Source organism: Pseudopodoces humilis, chromosome 7, assembly GCF_049639895.1.
Source record: "Pseudopodoces humilis isolate 2021_Gansu_Grassland_sample_001 chromosome 7, ASM4963989v1, whole genome shotgun sequence".
In the NCBI taxonomy this organism is placed as follows: domain Eukaryota; kingdom Metazoa; phylum Chordata; class Aves; order Passeriformes; family Paridae; genus Pseudopodoces; species Pseudopodoces humilis.
Window position 1 is genome coordinate 19,211,132 of NC_142206.1, and position 23,430 is coordinate 19,234,561.

The 23,430-nt window shown below is 38.9% G+C and overlaps 2 protein-coding genes across 6 annotated transcripts in view; one reads left to right on the top strand and one right to left on the bottom strand.

Moving 5' to 3' along the window:
• Positions 1-257: 257 nt before the first annotated feature.
• On the bottom strand, positions 258-14,810 carry APIP (APAF1 interacting protein). Of its 4 annotated transcripts, XR_001331447.2 has the most exons (11): positions 14,520-14,810; positions 13,656-13,821; positions 12,445-12,479; positions 12,187-12,287; positions 9,246-9,294; positions 7,832-7,949; positions 6,639-6,774; positions 3,915-4,082; positions 3,258-3,380; positions 2,855-2,882; positions 258-2,124 (listed from the first exon to the last, which is right to left on the bottom strand). XR_001331447.2 is itself a non-coding variant. In XM_014252177.2 (10 exons), the coding sequence occupies exons 1-9, from the start codon at positions 14,547-14,549 to the stop codon at positions 3,281-3,283; spliced, it is 903 nt and encodes a 300-aa protein (XP_014107652.1). In that variant the 5' UTR covers positions 14,550-14,809; the 3' UTR covers positions 258-2,124; positions 3,258-3,280. The 4 variants fall into 4 exon arrangements, 3 of the variants coding, with proteins under 3 accessions (XP_014107652.1, XP_014107653.1, XP_005522445.1); XM_014252177.2 differs by lacking the exon at positions 2,855-2,882 and having other exon boundaries at positions 14,520-14,809; XM_014252178.2 differs by lacking the exons at positions 2,855-2,882; positions 14,520-14,810 and adding an exon at positions 14,435-14,452.
• A 106-nt stretch (positions 14,811-14,916) lies between these two features.
• PDHX (pyruvate dehydrogenase complex component X) overlaps positions 14,917-23,430 on the top strand; it is a 33,785-nt gene continuing 25,271 nt past the window's right edge. Inside the window, exons 1-2 of one of the 2 annotated variants that reach the window (XM_005522389.3) lie at positions 14,917-15,068; positions 21,178-21,261. In XM_005522389.3, coding sequence (XP_005522446.2) covers positions 14,927-15,068; positions 21,178-21,261 — 226 coding nt within the window. In that variant the 5' untranslated portion in view covers positions 14,917-14,926. Of the gene's footprint in view, positions 15,069-20,008; positions 20,030-21,177; positions 21,262-23,430 lie in introns of those variants that run through there. The other variant, XM_014252156.2, reaches the window with a different exon arrangement.

Here is a 23,430-nt window from a genome sequence, read left to right on the forward strand (position 1 = left end):
ATCCTTACAAAGCATCACAACCATGGAGTGATACAATTATTACCTATTCCAAAATCATCATCAGAATACCACACAAAGTAATTTTTTGCAAAAATCAGGCAGTTTAAATAAAGAATTAAAGGCCACAATGAATAGATGGCAACTAGATTTTGAGACTAATTGGATTGTCACATGAAGTATTTTTATTAGCACATCCACAGGGAAGAAATGTCGCTCTATTGGGAACGGTGAGAAGAACGACACAGACTCTCTTGGGAGTCGATCAGGAGAATTTCCTCTGGTTTATTACCTCAGGTCTTTTTTAATAGACTGATACGTGAAAGTACAGAAAAATAAAACTCTTATTGGTTAGTAAACTAACACATCACCATCATTGGTCAGTGGGGCTCACCACCCCTCGATCTTCTCCTGCACGAAAACAAGGAACAGACAAACAGCACCTGCAACGCTGTCTTCTATCTCTGAGGATTGTTTTAAATCCTCCCCATGATTTCCCAGGCCACTTTCCCAGGCAAGACTAAGAGAGTTATGTGGCCTGCAATTTCCACAGGCACCTTGCTCCCTGCTTCACAGTTAGCATCCATATAGAAAAGCTAATTATAGTCTGCTTTCCTTTTAGGTCACTTGCACCTCTTGTCTTGAACACAAATCAGAGATATTTTATGTTTAAGTGAAGCAGCCTGTCCAAAGTCACTGTCTGCTCTAAAAAACAGCATTTTCACACAAGTTCTTACTGCAATCTACACAGACTCAGAAGATGTAGAATCACTGCCAAGTATTTGCCACTGACAAACAAGTGTCTAATAATGAAAAAACATATCAATAAACTTATAGCAAACAACCTGCAGTTCCTTAGTGATAATTATTTCACAATAGCCAAGGTCCCTCTAAGGGTTAAAGGTTGCACACTGAAGGTACGGAGCTATGTAAAGAGGGAAGGGCAAACATGCCTAAGGTACACAAAACACTGACCTTAATTGTCATCCCCAGGAAAAGGGGGAAGTGGTGTCTGCCATCTCTGGCATCAGCCATCTCTTCTTGCCCTGGCTCTGGTTCTGTTTGGAGCCACCTTTGGTTTCATTCAGTTTCTTTATCAGTGGCTTAGTAGGATAATTGAAACATTTTTTTCCCCCACTCCCACAATAGTTTTATTTTGGGTTGAAGAATTAATTCACCTCGTGTAAGCTCAAAAAAAAGTGCCAGAGATGATGAAAGGGGAAGTGGTGGGGATGCATGATCCGAGCAGAAAACAGGGTCAGCTCACATTTACCCTGTCTCAGTTCACCCTCGGGACTGAGGCCTCAATACTCAATTAGAAATTTGGTCAATCAAGGCTTTCGCTGATGCCACCAGGGGGCCATTCCAGAAGATTTTGAAAGAAGACACAAAGTGTCATAATTATGTGAGACTGTGTTTTAATGAGCAGTTTGATTAAATATACCTTGGGGGGGGTGGGCTAAGCAGAAGTCATGAAAAGCTGATTTCAGAGTGCAGGAATTTGAAGAAGTAAGACCCAGAGCAGCCCCTCAAAAACAACTACAAAATACATGCTATAAAACCTCCTTCTCGTTACAATGACAATTAGGAAAATTTAAAAATACATATGCTAGAGGCTTAATTTAAAAAAATCAAAAAAATCAAAAACATGAACATGGAATGAAGGAATCAACAGTTGAAACAATGCTTTAAGCTTTATTAACTTCTAATTAGGGGTTGTCCTCACTTTTTTTTCCAAAGAATAAAAGCTACAATAACTTTCAGAAATAGAGACTTATTTCAAGTTCAATGAAGTAGCATTAGAGCAGGATCAATAAATGCAGGTTGTTGAAATACAAATTTTTAAGGCACAAAACCAAAATGTGACATTATTTCTCCGAACTTTTTCAAAAGTATTTTTGCATCTGAATTTTCATTCCTCCTGCTGTGGCATTCAACAGGATTTGTAAATTGCAATGATTGTTCAGTAGCTGGGGTTTTTTTAACTCTCCTTTTCTTCTTGGGTGCGTTTAACAGTTAAAAGTTCCTGCTTCCTTTGACATTTGTCAATCAGCTGAGGATCAGCACCCCCTTCTGGCTTCAATAATGTGGGGTGAAAGCTGGAACTCCCATTATCATGTAAGAAACCTGTACAGGAGAAACAAAGGAAAAGCAAGAATATTCTAAAACTTGTCATGATAAATAGGCAAAGGAATATTAATGCCACTACAGTAGACCAACTTATCCAATTGTGGGGCTGAGGAGTAATTTTGGAATGGCTCTCATGGGCCATGAGGTAGCTCTGTGCAGGTGTGGCAGCCAGTGTTTCTTCATCACTGTAGGCAGTGGCAGCACCCCTAACACCTGCTAAGGCAGAGGCTCACTGACAGCAAACCTCCTGTCCCACTGCTTCCTCCTCTAGGGTGGGCATAAAGGCTGAAAAGCCATGTCCCTGTCTGTTCTGGGCTCATGCTGCCTGAGCAAGCATATGTCATTAGTGTATCCTGTTTAATTACGCCACTGCTTTGGTCAAGAAATTCCTTTATAATCTCAGTACTGGTACCTTTAAACTTGTACTTTCCAACTCTGAAATGTTATGCTACCACTGCATTTTGCCATATCAAGCTGTACATTACTTATGTGAGAATTGTTTCAGGTATCCTTCACATGAAGTACAGCCTGATCATGTTATCTATTGGCTTTAACTTCAAAAATTTCTTACAAAAACTTTCAAAACTGATCATTGCTACAGTAGGAAACAGAAAGTCAATGTGATTTTGTGCATGAGGTAAACAGATGACACTTATCAGTGAAACTCAAACCAGCCAAGTCTGCTGAAAGAAAAAACCAAACCCCCTAAAACCCCCAACCAACCCACCTGAGATGGTCTGAAATCAAATCTGATCCTGCAAGCAGAAGAACAAATATAGGTGTTCAGACATCTCTGTACAGATCAGCTCACTAGGCTCTGGCCTTTTTAGTTCATTGGCTTTTCTGGAAATGCTCAATATTATTTTGTTTTAAAAAGAAATCACACTCCATGCTGTACACTCATACTAAATATGCAACAGATGTATCTAGCTATTAATACATGTATTTTTTGTTGCATTGTGTGGAAAAGGAGCATTATTTCAGGCATAGGTACAATTGCAGTGGTAACGGAGCAGACTGGGGGAAGATGAGCAATACTGAAGTCTCCTGAGTGGGAAAGCAGACTGAAATGATGGTATCATCTGTAGTCTCTCCCTCCAAACAGATCATCCTTACAGATAAATTCACACCTGAATATAAATGCTGTTGACATTTACAAGATCCCATTTTCTCCTGCTGGATGTTTTGAAGGATCTAGCCCATGCTGCTTCATCTGCACTGCGATATCAAACAAGTAGTCATAACATTCACACCTAAAATAAATAGGGAAAAAATGCAATGTAAGTGAAGCTCAAGTCTTACCACGTTTTATGAAAATTAGTATTTTCCTTCCTTAAGATTTTATCAGCAATGTAACAGTCTGACTGGACAGCTCTATTATTGTTTATTTCCAGTGCTGTGGAATGGAAAGTGACATTTTGCTGCATAATATTGATTTGCTGCATTTCCTTCAGCGGATGAGGTAAATTCCAAAAATGGGACTAAGGAGGGATACACAAACAGTACTGGCAGGTGTCATATAAAAGCAGAGATTGCCTGCATGTTTCATATGAGGAGGGACTTGTTTACTTGCCTGAAAGAAAAACGCTGGCAACCCTATCAGCCAGCACTGATATGAAAGGAAAACCAAGAAACAGAATCATGGATGAATCCATTCCCAAAAGCTCCCTATACACGCAGTGAGGCCTTAATATTCCGAATCATTGTCCATGGGCTGGAAACGTGCATAGCATTAAGTTCATCAAGATCTTGAGGCAAGAGATAGCATATTCCTGAATTGTACTCACATCGTTTTGGCTTTTTCCCATGTCTCTCCCCATACATAAACACCGTGACGTCTGACCAAGACAGCACAAGAGTCTGGGTATTTTTCCATTGCACGTGCCATTCTCTCCTTGAGATCCTTCTCTTCTGGTGTATTCTCAATAATAGGAACCACTAGTGTATCATCATATCTATAAAAAAAAGCCATTTTTGTGTATTTAAATAACCCTGTGCTTGGATGTATGAAGCTTTTGCCTAAGAAAAAGATTATCCTCTGACTGTGTAAAACATTAAATCCTAAGCACTAGATTTTATGCTCTTCTCTTGTGAGTCACGCTGTAGCACAGAAATTCTCAGGAACATCTCTCACTCCCAAATACATATTACGCTGGCAAAACCTGAGCTACACTTGAGCCACAAAAAGAAAACAACACTTTAATCTATTAGGTGTAGCTGTTTATTCCCATATCACTTTGTAGTTGGGACCCTTTACAACTTTTTCAAACTTTTCATCCTGTACTGGCATCATCTACAAGCTTTACCTCAGATTAAATTATTTAAAAGAATCATATCATGAAGAAGGAAATGGAGCTGTTTGCTGGAGAGCAGAAAAAAATTAATTTAGGTAGTCCAAAAAGCCCCTGGAAGATGGTCCTGCTAAGGCATATAAATAGAAGATAGAGTCAACACATGAAAAATAAATTCTCTGTGATGGAGTCATTGGTGGGCTACATGTGATCTTAAGAGAGCCTGAGAACCCCAGTTCCAAAGACAAGATGATGCACGTTACTCAGTGGAACTTGCCTAAGAGTTTCTTGTGAAGGAGGACTGGGATATTTGGCATTGTCTGAACCTTAATTAACACTAGCAGAAACTTGTTTAAATAGTTTTAATAAGTCCCCAGTTCAGGTTCAGATTTATCATTGAGATCACATAGATATTTCATGAGTGGATGCTAGTAGTACCTTCTTTCATAAAACACAGAAAGAAAGCAATGGTAAAAAACCCCAACACCAACAGTTTGTATTTTAAATCTAATATTCGTAAGATAAAGTCTCATCCCTTATGGTTCTCAGTGCTGACACTTCCTATAAAAAGGCTATAAAAATAGTGAATAAAGAAAGTGAGAAGGTGGCATTTGAAACTCTACTTTGACTTCTATAAATTCTGATCACTAAAATTACACTTGGAGTGTTTGTCACTAATGAGGCCAAATGAGTTAATGGACTGGCTTCCTAGGTTCTTCTTTCTGCTTGAGCTTGGAAGTTGCTATAAATATCATAACTGATTCCTAACCAGGACCATAAGCTTTCTATCAAGAATTAAAATCTCAAAAATGTCATGAAGACTCTGAATGAGCTAAATGCTTGGGATCTCTTTTTTTTTTAATTTAAATATAAGCAGCCTGCATTTAGTCAAACCTTGATGTAAAATCCCTTGTGACAGTCTTTCAAAGCTGTTTACTACTGATCTAATTCTCCTTCTATGGAAATCAAAGGTAAAACCAGTCTGGGATCACTGGAGTCATATTTAGGCCAACGTATACTACTGATTATTCTATCTGTAGCATTTTCCTGGACAGCTTCCAGAAAAGACTAACTAGAAACCACATGCAAACCCTTTTTTTGAAAAGTGCCATTTTGTATTTTGAATCCAAGGTCCCATTTTTCTTTTGAACTCAATGGGAAGACTTGTGTGAGGCAAGCCAGTGGTATGGATGAACACGTACTTATGAGCCATATAACCTGGAGCTTTGAGTTCTTGAGTTTTTTTTCTGGTAAATTAGTAGAATGACACAGGAAAACTCAGAGGTATGGAACCAAATAAATACAGTGTTTCCCGACTAACACTTAGGAGGGCTTCAGAGTTCAAAATGCATATAAAAAATTGTTGTGGATTTTTTAAAAACCAGTATTGTTAGATAATTCAATACAAGGTCGTGTACTTTACCACATTAAAAATGCACATGCTAATGGTGACAAGAAAGTAAAGTTGGCAAGTCAACCAAAATGGAATAAAATATGTCTGGGCGTAAAATCACATATGGCTTGCTCCCTTGCCAAAGGGCAATAGTTAGATACAAAAATTAACATCAAAAAGTGGAAAGAATCTAGCATTTCAATTTCTCATCTCCTTGTCACATGTTATATAAATGTTGTTTGCAGATCCCAATTCAACACTCTGTGGGTGGAGACCTCAAAACAAGCCATCACACATAATTTGGAATAACTCAGCACTTACCTCAGAGCTCATCCTTGAAAAGTAATAACATTATCTTTAATGAGCTGTTTATTCTGAATTTTCTTTCAAACTCTGTCAAGTAAATCTGAAATCCTCTACTCTCTTAACATGCCCTAAACTAGCACAGGCAGTGATACATGAAGTCCACCCAAATGTAGTTTGTACGTGCTATCAATCCAGCCTGGTGTTGGCTGGCTCCAGTTTCAGCTGAATGTTGTGCAGATGTGGTAACATCTCAGGATATAGCTCTTTATTTGGCTTCTTCCTGTAGCTCAACAGACCACAGCAGCCTTGGCATTGCAAGATTTTATCTCAGATCTCTTCCACAGGCTTCAGATCTTACAGAAAGCCAGTGGTGACTCATTCATTCCAGAGGTCTCTTTACTTCTTATTCCTAATACTTTATATTGTACACTTTCAAGTATATAACTCAAATTACTTGTATTTATATTACTGAAAAAAAACTATCAAATATCATGCCTCTGTTCCTAAATATAGAGAAGTACCTGTAATAGCCTCCTGAAGTACACTTCTGGATTCCTTTTATCATCTCCTGATGAGTAATAGAGAACTCACTCCCTGGGTAAAGAAGGGTAGCCATAACAGCAGCCTTGGAATGTGTATGGATCACTGCGCCTGCCCCTAAGAACAGAAAAAGAAAATTTAGAATTAATTTTAAAATGTGTCTACTAAGAAAATTTTATTCATACACTTGATTAATTATCTTTGACTAGGTATCTTAGCAAATTGAGATCTGATGTATGAGACAAAAAAAAATACAGCAACCTAAATGAAGGTATGAGGTAATTTACTCACATAAAAGGGTTAATTATGGATTGTCTTAGGACACTTCTGTTAACTTTTAGTTAGTGACAAATTCCAGGAGAGACACTACTTGTACAAATTCAAGCAGAAACACTACTACATTTCTTTTCATACTGCAATGACTGAGAAGCTCTTTAATTTTATCAGAGTTCTGAGGTTATAAAGAATTCCCAAACTTATTTGTGAAATGAAAGTTTGAAGCCTTTTACTTTCTTTTCACGTTTTCTTCAATTACCTGCTGATTCTTTGTAAAAAACATTCATCATTATCTTATTGTGTCACAATGGAACATTAGGTAGACAATAATTATAATCTACTTATAAAGATGCAATGCTGCTATTCCTTGAGTACACATGCAAGCTGCTTGTGCAGGAAGACCAGAAGAGACTCCCTAAATCCTGTCTAAAATAAATATGTAAATTTTACACAACATCAACAGCTCTCTATTACTGTCTACCTGCAAAAGAAAAGTTTCATACTGTTTTCACCTATTCCTATTTCGTAACTGCTAATCTTAGCCAATGGATGCAAAAGGATTTAAACTGTAATAGCTAAATTGGCAAAACCATGATATAAAACTGCTGTAATCCTGGGCTTCCCCTGCAACCTCCAAATATTCTGCACTGAAAATCAGTGCTGAAGAGATGAGCACAGGCATAGCTACAAGAGAAGATTAAATTCCAAGTGATACTGACAGGATGTTACTATGGATATCCCACTGCATATATACCTTTGCAAATCAATTCATTTTTACAGCTTCATGTTGATTTCACTGTAACTTCTATGGATAAGGAATAATGCACTGAATAGCAATTTTGTGGATGTACACATACAGAGTTTCAGTCACTACTGAACTGCAAACATTGCTACATACCTCTCATAGTGTAGGCATTCATAAAAAGTGGTGTGCACTGGCTTTTCTTTAGTTTCTTGTGCAGTGGAGGACCACTGATGTCCTGTTCATTCATGTCACAAACAAACATATCTTCTGGCTGTAAGAAAGAAGAAATTATTTTGATCTGTGATATTTCACCTCAAATAGTTTTGTTTTCCCTCTAGGGAAACAAACCATGTATTTAACACAGAATGTGATTTTAACTCTGTAAAAGGGCTGTAATGCTCCACATTTATTCCAGCTTCTAATAGTAGTTACTGACATTGTGTAACAGAAATTAATACTAGGTACTCTTTTTCCTCAGACTGGTGTCATGCAGTTATTTGTAAAAATGCAATTTTCTCAGAAAGGAGATAGTGCAGTTCAGTAATAACAACAGATCAAAAGGTAAAGTAGTAACTGATTCGAAATAAGAAATGTAGATGTACTTTTCCTTCCCTACTTAAAAGAACCAACAAATGACATGAGCTAAAAATAATATATTTAACTTGTAGAACTATTTCTTTGTAAAGTTTGCTTTTAGTAGCTCTACATTAAATGTTACCTTTGCATCGATTATCAGTTCAAAATAGTACAAAGAATTGTTCAGGACAGTAATAAAATTTTAATGTTATTTTAAAAATCAGCAGAATACACAATTGCAAGAGATCTCCTCACTGACTGCGCTTAATCCTCTGTTACTGCGAGCCCAGACCAGACCATTGTGGTCTATATATAATGCCTTATATACCTTTGCCTGCCTTACTTCTCCACATCCCCAGCAAACACTGCTGTGAGACCCCAAGTTTCTATCAGTGCAGAAATTCCTTTCACTCCTTACTGTATTTATCCTCAGATTTATGAGATGACAAATCTTTCCAAGTATTACTCTATTCTGGGGGAGGGAGTCCTGCAGTCATAAAATAGGTATAATTTACTGTTCTTCCCTCCTCTTACATTTTGGGCTTTTTTGGAAAGCACACAGATAGACAAGGTCACCCTTTCATGGGGAGAGCCCAGTTATTTACTAAGAATATCAAGACAAATATTTGCAATCACTCAAACGAAAATAAACAGCGATGAGGTGTTAGTGTCTATTTAGGTGGGTAACTTGAAACCATAACCAGACAGGTATAGCTAGCCAAGCCTGACAGAGAATAAAGCTGGACTCTCCAGCTCCACTCTCACACTGCTTTATGTTAATTTAAAGCAAGGAGAACATCAAGACTAATATACACTGGCCACTGAAACACATACTGGCTTGCTAAGATAGTGGAGAAATCATCAGCTGTTTCAGTAATGTAGTCAACAGTATAACAAGTTTGTAACTTCACGTAAGGAAAAATGAAACTGAACAAAGGCATTTCCATCCATCTCAAGATGAGCTCTCAGGTAAAAGCACAGTTTAACACACCTGTATTCTTTCCTTTTGGACTCCTGAAGGAGCGATGTAGATTTCATCCCTAGGAAAAGTTGCAGATGAGAAAAGTCAGTAAACACAGCTGGGCAATGACTATTCCACTGCACAGGCATTAGAGCTCTCAAGCCACTGAAAAGGAAATAGCAAATCTAGGCCCTCACAATTAAAAAACTTTCTTGCTCTTTCCATACATTGACAGGTAGATAATTTTCAAAATAGAACTGAATTGTACAAGGACAAATAAATCACTAACTTGCAAGGGTGCAAAACCCTGCTTTCAACCTGACAGATATCTGAAACACATTTAAGTGCAGCCTTATTTTTCCAACAAAGAAAAACAGCCTCTCCCTGCAGTAACTGAAACTCAAATTCTTAGAATTCAGAATGAAAATTAAATGAGAAATTGCAAGCAGATACTGATCTGTGACAAGTGACAAAACCATTACTTAAAAATCCATAAACTATCTATAAACAGTAATAATCTGCAACATTCAACACTGTAAATACTTTCTTTTTTAACTGCAGGTTAGGTTTCTAGTGCAGTTCCATGTTTGTGTTGATAAAGAGATAGCACTAATTCAGTGAAATTAAATGACTGAAATTTAAGTAGAAGTGCATCACTTCTTGCAAGGACTACATGAACAAAAAACCGTAAAAACTGAAACTAAAATGATTTCAAGATGGTACTGCATTATTTTCATTATTAGCACAAAAACCCCAACTAGATTCTGTCTCTGAATTGCAATCACTACTTGGCTACAGCAGTCACGTTCTAAATCCAGGAGCAGAGAGACATCTAGTGAATAATTAGTCAAGTTACAGATACATCTCCTATGGACCATGGGATGTTTCTATTTCTGGACAAGAGTGTTGGAGCTGGTCTGGAGCATAAGTCTTGTGAGGAGCAGCTGAGAGACCTGGGGGTGTTTAGCCTGGAGAAAAGGAGGCTCAGAAAATACCTCATTGTCCTCTACAACTGCCTGAAAGGAGGGTGTAGCCAGGTGAGTTGGTGTCTTCTCCCAGATAACCAGCAACAGGACAAGAGGAAGTTACGTAAATTTGCACCAGGGCAGGTTTAAATTGGCTATTAGGAAAAATTTCTTCACTGAAAGTGTAACCAAGCATTAGAATGGGCTGCCCAGGAAAGCAGTTAGCTCACCATCTCTGGAAGTTTTTAAAAGACATTTAGGCATGGTGCTTAGGAATGTGGTTTTTTAGTGGAAAACTTGGCAGTGGTAGGTTTATGGTTGGACACTCTATGGTATTTAGGATTTTTATGAATCTAAACAATTCTGTTATTTTAATTCTTCCAAAAAGAAAACTCTTAAGATGATGTACTATTCGTATCACTAAAATGTCTGTGAAGCACAGAAAAAAGTGGCTTTATCATATTTGTAATTTTTGACATTCATGAATTAACAAAGCCAGCATTGCATTAATTTAGTCTTAAGTTATTTGCATGAGCAAGACGAGAAATTAAGTGGTAAATTCAGTCGCTTAGACACATAGTTTTTCTTAAACCAGTTTTTTTTTTTCTTTTTTAGAACTTCACCAGAAAGAGAAAATCTGATGACAAAATAAAGTCTTCAAATACAAGACTCCTCACAAAGAATTCTAATCCATTTTTAATATGCTATGCCACGTCCAAATTGGCTTTTTTTTCCCTTGATAGTTGATATGAACTGCACAGTGAGTAAGGCTGATTAAGATTAGCTGGTAAAAGAATTGTTATATTTGAATCAAATTTCAACTGTTCTTTTACATTTTCCTTTCTAACAATGCCAAGTAAACAAGCTATGGAACTAACTACTAAAGAAAACTGTATTACTTTATTAGTGCATTCTCTGGTAATGCCATTTGCCTTGCCACAACCAACAGGAGTTGCACTGGAATGACAAAGAAAATGGGCTACACTTAGCTGCTGATGACAAACTAATGCTAGAAAGGTCTTTCCACAGACAACTTTAAAAACAAGAATTTACCCTCCTTTCATTCATCTCACTATTACTGTTGTTGCTTTGTTTGCAAAATCAAGCAAGGAGGTGAAATGACCTGCACAAAGTCCAAACAGCACAAGTATGAGCATTTAGGGTTTTTTATTTTTATATATATATATATGTATGTATGTATGTGTATATATGTCTATATTTAAAATACATATTTGAAGAGCAATGGCTGTTCATGCATGCATGCAAGTGTATACCAGAAAAACAAGAGGTCAGATACTTTCAAGATCGTGTCACAACCTTGTGACTGGGTACAGAATTGCAGGCACTGTGCAAGGCTTTTTGAAGAATGAGGACTTATCTTTTTTTTTCAGTGGCCACTGAGAGGAGCCCTGTTTCCACTAAAAGGATTGGGGGTTATGAAAAGGCAGGAGACAAGCACATTAAAACACAAAGTGGTTCTTCTTCGTAGGAGATACACACCAAAAATTGTTGCTGTTACCTGTCGTGCTTTACATATATGCAGAGTATTTGTCTCCTTAGAAATTAACCTCAGTAGGACAGTAATTTCCTTCTCAGAGGAAATATCTGCCCCGGAAAATGTCCAGGGTGAGACTGATCTTATTTAACCACAGGCATTTGAAAGCTGTGTGCCTGATGTAACCCAGTCTAAATTCCATAGTCAATGAAATCAAGAAGGGGAAACACATTGCTCTTTAAAGACAATTCATCTACTTTAATCAGGGGTAGGAAAAGGGTGGGATAAGGTCACTCTGAAGTTGTCTCTCTCCATTGAAGGGTGATTAATTCAAACTATTCACCTCCCTCCTAAATGGTTAAATTTGACATACTGCTCATTTCCCCCTCCAACGTCTTGCTCACTCTCGACTTGCAAACATTTCCCATGGAACTGAAATGCCCTCAGCAACTACTAAACACAGCCAGACCCTCTCTCACCACAATATTATTTCTCTTTCATCATTACTTACCCATGTTTCAAGCTGATTCCTCCACCAGTTCCCGTTACCCAACCTAAATCATAAAACAGTCTACAAAGCTCTGGGATAAGATTCCTTGGATGTAACCCATCCTAAAAAAAATTAAATAAATTAAAAACCTTCAGAAACACCTCAAACTGAAGAATTCAAGCTTGCAAAGTGAGTTTAAAGGATTAGTATTTTCATACTGCAGCAAAATGGTCTAATTTATGCTAATGAACTTCAGTTACAAAATAACTGCATACTTACACAATGCCCTTTATGCTCTGCCAGGGACATCATACCTTGAAATAAACAAAACCCCCAAATAAGGTGCATGTCTGACTATTCTTCACAGGAAAGGTCTCATCTAAAATTTATTTGAGTGCAGTGGCCCGTAAATATTACACCATCAGGATCATGTTAAGGACTACTGCACAAAAAAAGGGAAAATAAATGCATCTGACATTATACGTTTTTAAAAGCTTGACTAATAGTTTTCCTATTAAATCAGTTTTTCTGTAGGTTTATTTTGCTTGATTTCCAAATTTTAGTAGAACAGACTTTATTAGTCAATATATATTTTTAAACAGCACTCAAAAATATCACAGAAAATATTTGAAAATTATTTTATGAACTTTACATTCCTACATTTTTACAACACAAAGTTACTTTACATGCAGTTTAGTCAGAAGGCAAATTGCTTTATTTTAGTATTTCTTTAGGAGGAAAAAATAATCTTGTATTTTTTCCATATTCCATTGTTTATTACATTAATATCTGTATTTATGTATTAACCAGAGGTGTCTTTATAATATACCAGATTACCTCTGGTGTCAGAGGTAAGATTTCTACCTACATTACCACAGTAAAACTGCTGCTCTTATGGTGTGCTTTTTTTTATAGGATTTTGTTTTATTGCAACAATAAGAAGCTTTAAAAGCTTTTTCTAAAATGACAAATGATTAGCTGCTATACTGCTCATGTCAGTCATTAATGCCCATCAAATAACATTTCCAAGAAATGTTTGTGTAGCAGCAAGAATCCGCATTAGGGGAGAATATTTTGTCAACACCCACAGAACAGAGAGAACCAAAGCAAAAGCAGCATACAGCAAAAACAGGTGGTGTTGGACTTGCAGAACTAAGGGTGGGGAGGCAGTGGTTCTGAGGCAGGAGACTGAGCAGGTGATTTACTGGAGATGGCAGCTTGAGGCACGTTTGACAGTGTCTGGAATCTCCTGCTCTAACCTCATCTTTACAACCTCTAATGACAGTGAGTCATAAGATTTGTTCTCTCTTACCAAAGATCATGGACATGCAGAAGATGGTCTTCCCTTTCACCTCAGTGACAATGTTTTATCTATTATGACAACTCAATATACTGCTCTATTTTTTTTTTTTCTTTGTTTTGTTTTGTTTATGATAAACTAGATTCTTTCCCCCTTTCCTGACAGGCCACATTATCTAGGCTGCTGATACCTCTCATCTCCCTGCAGTCAGTTCTTGCTGTTTTTGAAGCTTGGGCTGGTGTCTCCACCAGTGTCACATACAAACTGGAGAGGTGTTCTGAGCCTTGTCCAGGCGATGCCTCCATGCGCTCAATGTTTACTGTGTTTGATGAAGCACTGCACCGCCAGCTCATGCTCTGGTTGTGATGATACATAAAACCCCAATCAAAGACCAATGCAAAAAAAAAAAAAAAAAATCAGAAGGAAACTAAATCACAAAACAAATCTAAACAACCCCAGTTAACATAAAAAGAGCTGTGAGTACTGCAGATGCAGCCAGACTCAGGCAGACTGACAGCTGGCAACATCCTGGAAATTGTACTAAATTTTATAACATGCTAATATAGGAGCATATAATAGTTAGGGCTGGAAGAGACCTTTGGGAAAAAACCAGTGCAATCCCCCTGCTAAGGCAGGGTCATCGAGAGCAGGTGACACATGAAAGCCTCCAGCTGGGTTTGAAATGTTTCCAGAGAGGGAGACTCCACGACTCCCTTGGGCGGCCTATTCCAGGCCTATTTACTGCCAGCCTCAACGTAAAGAAGTTCTTTCCGGAATTGAGGTGGAACTTGTGCTTTGGCTTGTGAACATTACTCCCGGAGTGCTGGACACTGAGTCTGCCTGGATCTTACTGGCTGAATTTCCCCCTGGCCGCCAGGGCACACTGCCAGCTCATAGCCAACTTGCCATCCACCAGTACTCCCAGGGCCTCCCTGCTAATTAGCGACTGCGAAGCTGCTGGCTAAATACCCGGGTTCCAGAACAGCCTCACCCCGCGACGGCGGGGAGCTCTCGGAGCGGTGGCGGGGCCCCGCCGCCCCCCGGCCCTCGTTACCTGCGCCGCGTCCCCGCCGGCGCCCGCCATGGCGTGGCCAGCGCGGGGTCCTTGCTCGGGGGCTTCTTTGGGGGGCCCCGGCGGGCGCCTGCGGAGCGCTGGGCATCCCCGGCCGTAGCACCGACTCGAGCCCCGGCGGGCGGGATGGAGAAGCCGCTGCCCTCCCCCGGGCCAGGAGCCGGCAGCGACCGGAGCGCATGTGGGGTGCGCCCCGGGGACGAACAGGCAGGCCGGGCGCGGGTGCCCGTGCTGTTGCACTTGCCCGTGCCTGGGGCGATCGAGGCCGCCGGTCCCACGGCAGGTGCTGCGGGAGGGGCAGGCGGGGGCTCGCTCAGGGGCGTGCCCGGTTATTTCTGCTCAGGCAGTCAGCGGGGCAGCCCCAGCGCGGTCGGGGGGCGGGGGGCAAGATGGCGGCGTCCCTGTGGCTGAGCGGCGGTGGGGAGAGGCTGCTGCGGCTGCTGCGGGCCGGGCGCTCGGCGCTGGGCGCGGGGCTCTCCCTGCCCGCCCGGGCAGGATGGAGGCACCTGCACGGCACCCTGGAGCTGCTGGGTGAGTGGCGGGAGGGTGCCCCGCTCTAGGGGTGTCTGCGGGGACCTGCGGCGGAGAAAGGGTTGAGGGTAGTTGCGGTGGGTTGACCCTGGCTCGATGTCAGGCATTCGCCAAATTCCCTCTACAGCTCCCCTCCGCAACTGGGCAGGGGAGAAGGTTCATATATTGAGATAAGGACAGGGAGAGACCACTGGTCGATTACTGTCATGGCAGAGCAAACTTGATTTAGGGATATTAATTGAGTTTATTGCCTATCAAAATCAGAGCAGGATAATGCGAAGGGGGCGGGGGGGAACCCCGCAAATCACCTTTCCTTCAGCCTGCTCCACCTCCTCCCTTCCAGCGGCACAGGGAGACGGGAATGAGGGTGACAGTCAGTTCATGCCAGGTTGTTAATGCCGCTGCTCAGGGACACGGCTCGGAGTCCTTCCCCTGTTCCCAGGGACACAGTCCTGCAGGAGCTTCTCCAGCCTGCATCCTGCCCAAGGGCTGCAGTTCTTCACGAGCTGGGCGAGAAGTCAGGGCTGTGCCCGGCGGTGGGAGCTGTGCGTGCCCGGTGTTCCCTGGCTGTGCTGGGCAGGAACTGAGCAGGGAGCCGTGGGGAGGGGGCTGAGAGCACCTGGGTGTGTCTGCCTTGGTCTCGCAGGTACTGAGAGCGCATCGACATGTGTGGGGGCTGATAGGAGAAAACTCGGAGAGATGTGGCAATTAATTAAAGGTCTAGAAAGCAATAAATTGAAATCTAGAGAGGAAAATAAATTAAGCCTTCAAATATGAAAATGTGTTGTTGTGGATAAGGAAAAAGTTTTCACCATTGAAAACAGGAGTGTGTTTTCTCAGTGGAAATATAGCTAAGCACTGAAAAAGGCTTTTATATTTAGTTATTTTGGTCTGTTTGGCAAGTCTGCCATATTTCTGCCATCTTACTCTCCTAGTAATGTTTCAAGTAACTGGAGAAGGGTGTGTGATGTGTCTTTTATGTAAGTCTATTTGTTTTTTTAATGGAAAAATAGAGTTTATTAATTGCATGTCTAGCATCCTTTCCTACACAGTAGTCAAGGTGTGAGGTTTTGTGAACAATCTTTCAAGATGTATTTTTCAGGAGTTTGTTGTTAAACAATTATCAGGCGAACCATTTACCCTTCCATGTTTTCATTTAAGAGATGTGGGAAGAGTTACAGATCCTGAAATGAAATGTGATCTTTCCCTACTTGCTCTGTAAGTTACAACTTGTAAAACATTTAAACAATGATCAGGTGCATTGTTAGGAGGTCCTGGTGTGATGCTGAGCATGAAATACCTGAACTCTTTGAGGTTTAAGTGCACTTACAAGAAAGTGAGCTTTCATTAACCTCATGTAATGAAACTCAGTAGTAGTTCAGAGACAATTTAATCATTGTGGTTTAGATCTCAACATTCCCTTCTTTCCAGCATTGGTTGCCTTTGCTGCTTTGCAGCATGAAAATTTTTTCCTTTGTAAAACCTTCCGTGTGTGATACAGGGAAGCTGATCCCTTTCTTGAAATAAATATTACTTGTTTCCAAATTTTGTTAGAAAAGGTTTGCTTCTTTCTAAATATAATAGTATGCAAATATAATACAATGCAGGATAAGCTACTCCTAAATTGATCTTATTATTTAACTCTTTAAATAACTCCTGTCTACAGTCCTTCCAAACAATCTGTTGTGTTTTTTATGTTGAGAGTACTTAATATATAGCTGGAGTTAAATTTCTAAATTTGGATATGCAAATGCCTAAAATCTTTTAATTCCTTACAGTAAGGTTTAAAGTGTTAGGGTGGATAGATGACACCTATAACTCATTTAGGCTTTCCTCATTCAACCCTCCTAGTGTCCTTACAGCTTTTCAAGGTGGTGTCTATTTTGGTGACACCATTTTTTAAACTTTATTGTTACCTCTAAAATTAAAGACAAGAAGTCATAACTTCTCTGGTAACATACAGCTCATTTAGGCATAAAGCTCACTCTTGGTTTTTAGTTTGACAGTGTAAATTTAAGTAAATTTAATTTTGGCATTAGTTTTATTTCTCTGCTTTTCTGTTTCTGAAAAAGCCACTATTTGAAGTTTTGGTTCATGTGGATCTAGTTTTTCATGTCACATGAAATTTTTGTTTCTTTCTGTGTTTCTGTCCTTGTTTGTGGTACTGGTAGAGGAAAAGTTGTTTTGTGTAATTAAAACAGTTCAGAATGGAATTCCTAGTTTGTTTGTTACGGAAAAAGAGACAATAGAAAGACTAGAATGGCCTCTTTATGTTAGAGGTGTGTAATTTTTTTTGTTTTTAATGTTTCATAATATTATTATTGGTGTTAAGTTGCAGTGCATTTTTCAATTCTGTGCTGACTACAGAGTGTGTGTAGGAAGTTACGAAATATCTCTCTGGTGGGACAGGGTGAATATGCCTTGAATCCCTTCATGGATAGGGAAGGCAGCAGAAATGTTCCCAGATTCAACTTGACAGTTAAAACTTATCACCAAGAACAAATTCTCATGGATACTCAGAGAGCAGTCTTTAAATAGCAGTCTCTTTTTCATGTGAAGTTTTTTTGGGTTGTTTTTAAGTCTTCTTCCTTTATATTCAGATAATTTATGTGTAATAATGCAGTTGCTGTTGATAGAAGTAAAAATCACTGGGTGGTGACTGGAAGTTCAGAAGTTTTGCTTGCTTATGGTTCTGAATTCTAATATGTCCATGAGCTTAGTCTTTGAGATTCTCTGCAAATTGCCAGAACTTTTTGCTGACCCACAATTGCAGAGCGGCAATGTTTACTTCCCAAGGTGCTTTTGAGGGCTGCCTGTACAGTGCAACTAGCTTACATAAACACAGTGATTCCCTTTATTGTCTCCTTTTTTAATTTACTGAGGGCAAATACTATTTGGTGAAGGCAATTCTACACTGTAAAGGTTGCTTTTCTTTGAGGAGGCACATTTAAGGAGGTTAAAGCACTTTGAGTGCTTCTAGCACTTTGAGGAGGTTTTTGTACGTGTTTAGTCATTAGCTAAAAAGCAACAGCTTTGAAAGGCTGTTGTTGTGCTGGTGTTCTTGTGTATCTCGTGCTGAACAAGGCTCTTAATTGTAACAGCACTGAACTCTGAGCATGGGTCTCTCTGGGCATAAGCATTAAATGGATGCACAAGGTCCTGTCTTCTACTTTGTATCCAGTTTTATTTATTTATTTGTTCAATTCATGGCTACTTGCTGCTGGAGCGCCTCTTCTGACTTGATGAAAGGACCAGAATGGATTGATTGTATGTTTTGTGGTAGTTGCTCGTAACATTGAAGGGAAAATGTTGCAGTGGCACAAATTTGTTGCTCAGTTTTGTATGTGCCAAAGTATGAAGCATAATCTGGGAAATGGATCAAGTAGCTCTTTATGAAAGAAAAATGTGAGCCACCATGTTTAAAAATTTTTTTTTTCCTCATTAAAAATGTGGATTATTTTCACTTTTAAAAATGAGGTCTGTCCACTAGTTCTCAATAATCCTAGATATTTGTGGGATATCACTTCAAAATAATGTTTTGATTGTCAAAGTCAGACTTGTCAAGTTAGGCTAATGAAACTGAGAACACTTCTTTGCATCCTGTAATGTGTCATAATGTATAATGTTTTCTACTTGCTGTTATTGAGAAATTATTTTTGAGTAAATATGTATAGTATAAGACTATTGTTAACTCATACTTTAGTTTTTCAGTCATACTACAAAACTTTATTTGGTAAATGAACACAGGTAAGCATTCACATACGTAACATAGTTCATTTTTCTGTATATCAGTCCTAAATGAGAAGTTGCAAGAAACTTTTTTAAAGAATTGCATGGAGGTAATTCAGATGAGAACTATGAGTGTTACAAGGAACATTGTCTGGATACATTTCTAAACATGACAGTCATGAGTAATATTAAACTGAAACTACCATGGAAAGACTGAGACAAAAAAATGTGTATTTGCTCATGCAGTGTTCTGGGAACATCAACCATGCAATTGAGCTTATTTCCACAAAACTCAAGGGTTTTGGGTTGTGTGATTCTGATTGTGTTGCTGACTTGGGGGCTTTAGGGAGTAACTAACTCACTTTCTGTTCTTGGTGCGTTTTAAAATGTCAGGATCATTGATGGCTGCTTAGGTCATTAGAAGTTTGCTACAATGGTTCCATTTCACATTTTAAAAAAAATTATAGAGTGGTTTGGCTTGGAAGGGACTTTTAAAGGTCATCTAGCCCATCGCCCCTGCAATGAGCAGGGACATCTTCAAATACCAGGTTGCTCAGAACCCCATCCAACCTGGCCTTGAATGCTCCCAGTGGCTAGGCATCCACCACCACTCTGGGCAGCCCATTTCTGTGTTTCACCTCTGTCATTGTAAAACTCTTCTTACATCCAGTCTAACTCCTCTCAATTCAAACTATTACCCCTTGTTCCATTGCTATTGGCCCAATTAAGAGGTTGGTCCCCATCTCTCTTAAAAGCCCCCTTCAGTAACTATGGAAAGACTGCAGTAAGGTCTCCCTGGAACCTTTTCTTCTCCAGACTGAGCAACTCCAATTTTCTTGATGTTTCTTCGTACAATAGGTGCTCTCTCCCTCACCATTTTTGGGGCTGTCCTCTGGATCCCCTCTAACACATCCATATCTTTCCTGTGCTGAGGATTCAGGAGCTGGATGCATTTCTCCAGGTGGGATCTCACCAGAGCAGAGTAGAGAAGCAGAATCACCACCCCTGACGTGCTGGCCGTGCTGATTTTTACGTGTCCCAGGCTATGTCTGCCTTCTGGGCTGTGAGCCACAACTGCTGCATGACAACTTTTCATCTGCCAGTGCCTCTAAGAGACTTGTCACCAGTTTCCATTGAGATGATGACCACTACCCTCTGGATCCAACCCATTCCTCACCCACAAAAGTCTACCCATCAAATCCTTATTTCATCAATTTACAGAGAACAGTGTTGTAAGTCCAAAGAGGTGGCATCCATAGCCTTTCTTTGTTCACTGGTGTAGCCATTACATCATATAAAGCCACTAGGTTGGTCAGGCAGGACTTGCCCTTGGTGAAGCTGTTCTGGTGTCCTTAAACACTTCTCTGTTCTCCATGTGCCTTAGCACAGCTTCTGGGAAAAAAAAAATGGGCAAGGAAAAAAACTAAAAGAATTTTGAGCTGAAAAGCAGATAAATAGGAAAAAACTGAAAAATTATTAACTTCTAAGTTTTGATTTTTTTTTTGCTGTTTCTGACTACTCCAAGAAATACAGCAACTGGGAGAAATGTGATGTTTCCTACTGAATGATAACAATCCTTATTGCTGGGTATTAGAGAAAAGGGAATATGGAACAGAAATGAACCTTGCCACTGTATACAATGTACCTTCTACGTGTTTATTTCTGTTCTGTAACTGAACACAAGTTCAGATATAATAGTTCAAGAAAGAGCCTCAAAAATCAGGTATTGGAAAGCTGCTTTTACAAAATTGATCTAAAAAGATGCTTCTCTTTTTTTGCCTCATAACTATATTTAAAAGTCTAAAAAGGTAGTATCTCTCATATTAATGTCAGAATACTCCTTTGGTATAGAGGATGAGATGACAAGAGGTGCAATTTGCTGTGAGGCTAACGACTGTGCTGTATCCTGCACTCAGAAGAATAAATAGGATAAATAAACATTAAAAAAGTTTCAGTAGAAGAGGTATATCATCAGTGTCTGGAATACTAGGATCACAAAGGCTTTATTAATTTAAAAGATCTGCTTTAATCTGAAAAAAAAATCCACAGCCTGAGTCAAGGAGGAGAAGGATGACAGGAGAAAGGAGGATGTAGTGCTTTTGGTGGATTTTGAGATGATCAACAAAACTTCAGGTCTGGGAATTCAAGGTTTTTGGATTTCCATTTTTCTTTTAATGTGCCTTTTTTTCCTTTGAGCTCTTTGGTGGGTACGATGTATATAAGCTTAAATGAGAAAAAATGAGCATCATAGTGAATCTTTTGTTCAATTATCTTTCAGATACTTGCACTTTTACTTGAATTTCTCAGTTAGGCAGTTAACTGAGAAAAAAAGTATGCTGAAAAAGTATTCAGTTGAGATAAGCACGTGCTTGTTTTGCAGGTACACCTGGTATTAAAGTTCTTATGCCTGCACTTTCTCCAACAATGGAAGAAGGAAACATTGTGAAATGGTTAAAAAAGGAAGGTAAGACAGAATTTTCTGTGGTCACATTTTCCATAATTTTTCAGCCATGTAAATCTATCCTGTAAAAATAAGGTCATTCTTCCTGGTTATAGATGAGTATTTTGAAGAAAAATGTTTGGTGTATGGATGCTGTCATCATGAACTATACCTGCTTTTAAATTGTTCATTCTTGAAATGTTTTCTTGCTTAATTGTCTTCCAAAGGTTGCATATTTTCGAAAAATTTCCATCAGGCTGTTCCAGGGAGTGAGTGTTTGTGCTGTTTTTAATTCCCAGTGTTGTCGTGCTGCTTAGTAGCTTTTGAAGTCTGAGAGCCATTGGCTTTGGGGAGGGTCTCTCTTTCATTATTCTGCTGTGTTATGGAATACCATGAAAGATATGATATTTTTGAATATCTTTTTAAATATCTTGTTTATAGTCTGCAGTTAAAACCAAGAGAAATTTAAATTACTTTCATAACCCTGGTACCAAATGGGGAATTTTTTCACTAAAAGAACCCAAGCTGAAAACCAGCCTACTCATCCAAAAAAAGCCTGAACTGTGTGCTCTGGCAACTATGTGCTTCTGTTGAAATCTTTTGGAGCAACTGGATAAAATGTCTGTCAAGTTTTGTCTTCAAGGTAGGTTGTATGTAAATGAAAAATGGTCTGTAGAAGAGTCAGCAGTTCCTGTTCTGTCAGGAGACTTTTGTCCTGTGTACTCCTACCCTATCCCTTCTTCAGTTTAACATGAAACCTAAATTTTGACTGTAGTTTTAGTTTCCAAGCAGCTGTTCATTGGTATAGGATGCATTGCAGGGTTTTGGATAGCAGTAGGAATATTGTTTACAGGCATTTTTAAATTTCCTAAAGAGATGATTACATCTGGAGAAAAGAAAATGCCTTAAAGCTTATTATCTTTGACAGACTCAATTTGGATAGCTAAACATGTTTTGACTATTGTGCCTAGATAAGCCTTTTCCTTTGGCTTATCCTTTGAAATGCTGATACAGCTTCCATTGTTGTGTTACTGGAGAACTTTGGTTTTCCTACATTTTGAATACACTTTGAGAGGTGGCTGGAAGACAGCTTCTTGCTCCGGTAGTGGACTTGGCCTTTTGCTCATGAAACTTTTATTAAGAATTTCTGCAGAATTTACTGGGAACAATTCAGAAATTTGTATATTAAAAAAAATGCACCAGTGTTCTTGAAACTTGAAGCTTCAGTTAATCAAGTCCAAGATGATGCAGAGAGGAAAGAATAATCCAAAGTCCTTTTTATATTCTTTAGTTATTAGTAATTGTAAAACATTGAATGTCAACAGTAGCTTGTTTTACAGTAATTATAGCATTCAAAATTTCAAGAGAAAGAAAAGAGAGCATGGTAGGAGTTGAAGTAGATTCCACTTTGCTCCCCAACATGAATGAATCCACTTTCCTTATTAAAAAGTGTTAGAATTTAAAAGCCATACAATGGTCTTCTCAGTCTTTCCACTAGCCCTCCACCCTAACATAAAAGAAAAGAAAGCTTCACACCTATTTTAATTAAATTAAAATCAAATCTTAATTGATGATTAGACTTTGAAAAAAAACTATTTTAGTATTTTTATTGCTCTGGTTTTTTTTATTTAGAAAGAAGACCAAATATATTTTATTTAGAAAGAAGACCTAATCCAAATATAGTATTTTGTCTTATTGGCCACATCTATGACCATAATTCCTATAAAAGGATCATAAGTCCTATCAATACTTTTGTTTCCTCTAAGAGTCTGGACAATTAACATAAAGACAATATTAAAAAAAGAAGATAAATATTGAAGAAAATAGTGAGGTGATTTAATGCTTACATGCCTCTCTGTAAGGGATGATCTTAACTACCTAATTCCCTAGAGTGTTTGCCATGTAAGAGTAGTGTTATTGCTGAGTATGACAATCTAATTAATTGACAATCTAATGTCCAAGAAAATAAATACTTTGTAAGCAGTTGACAGAAGCAAGCTGCTTGCATATGAAATGTTTCTCCCACTGTATAACCAGAAGGGGTCAGTATAATACTATTTTGATAATCTTTCTGTTCTTTGTGTAAATATCAAATGTTTTCATTTTATGGTTTCACAGGATGGACAGATAACTTCACTACTGCAGAAGGGAAAGCGCTGAATTTAATTGATAGCTTTACTTTTCCTTCTCATT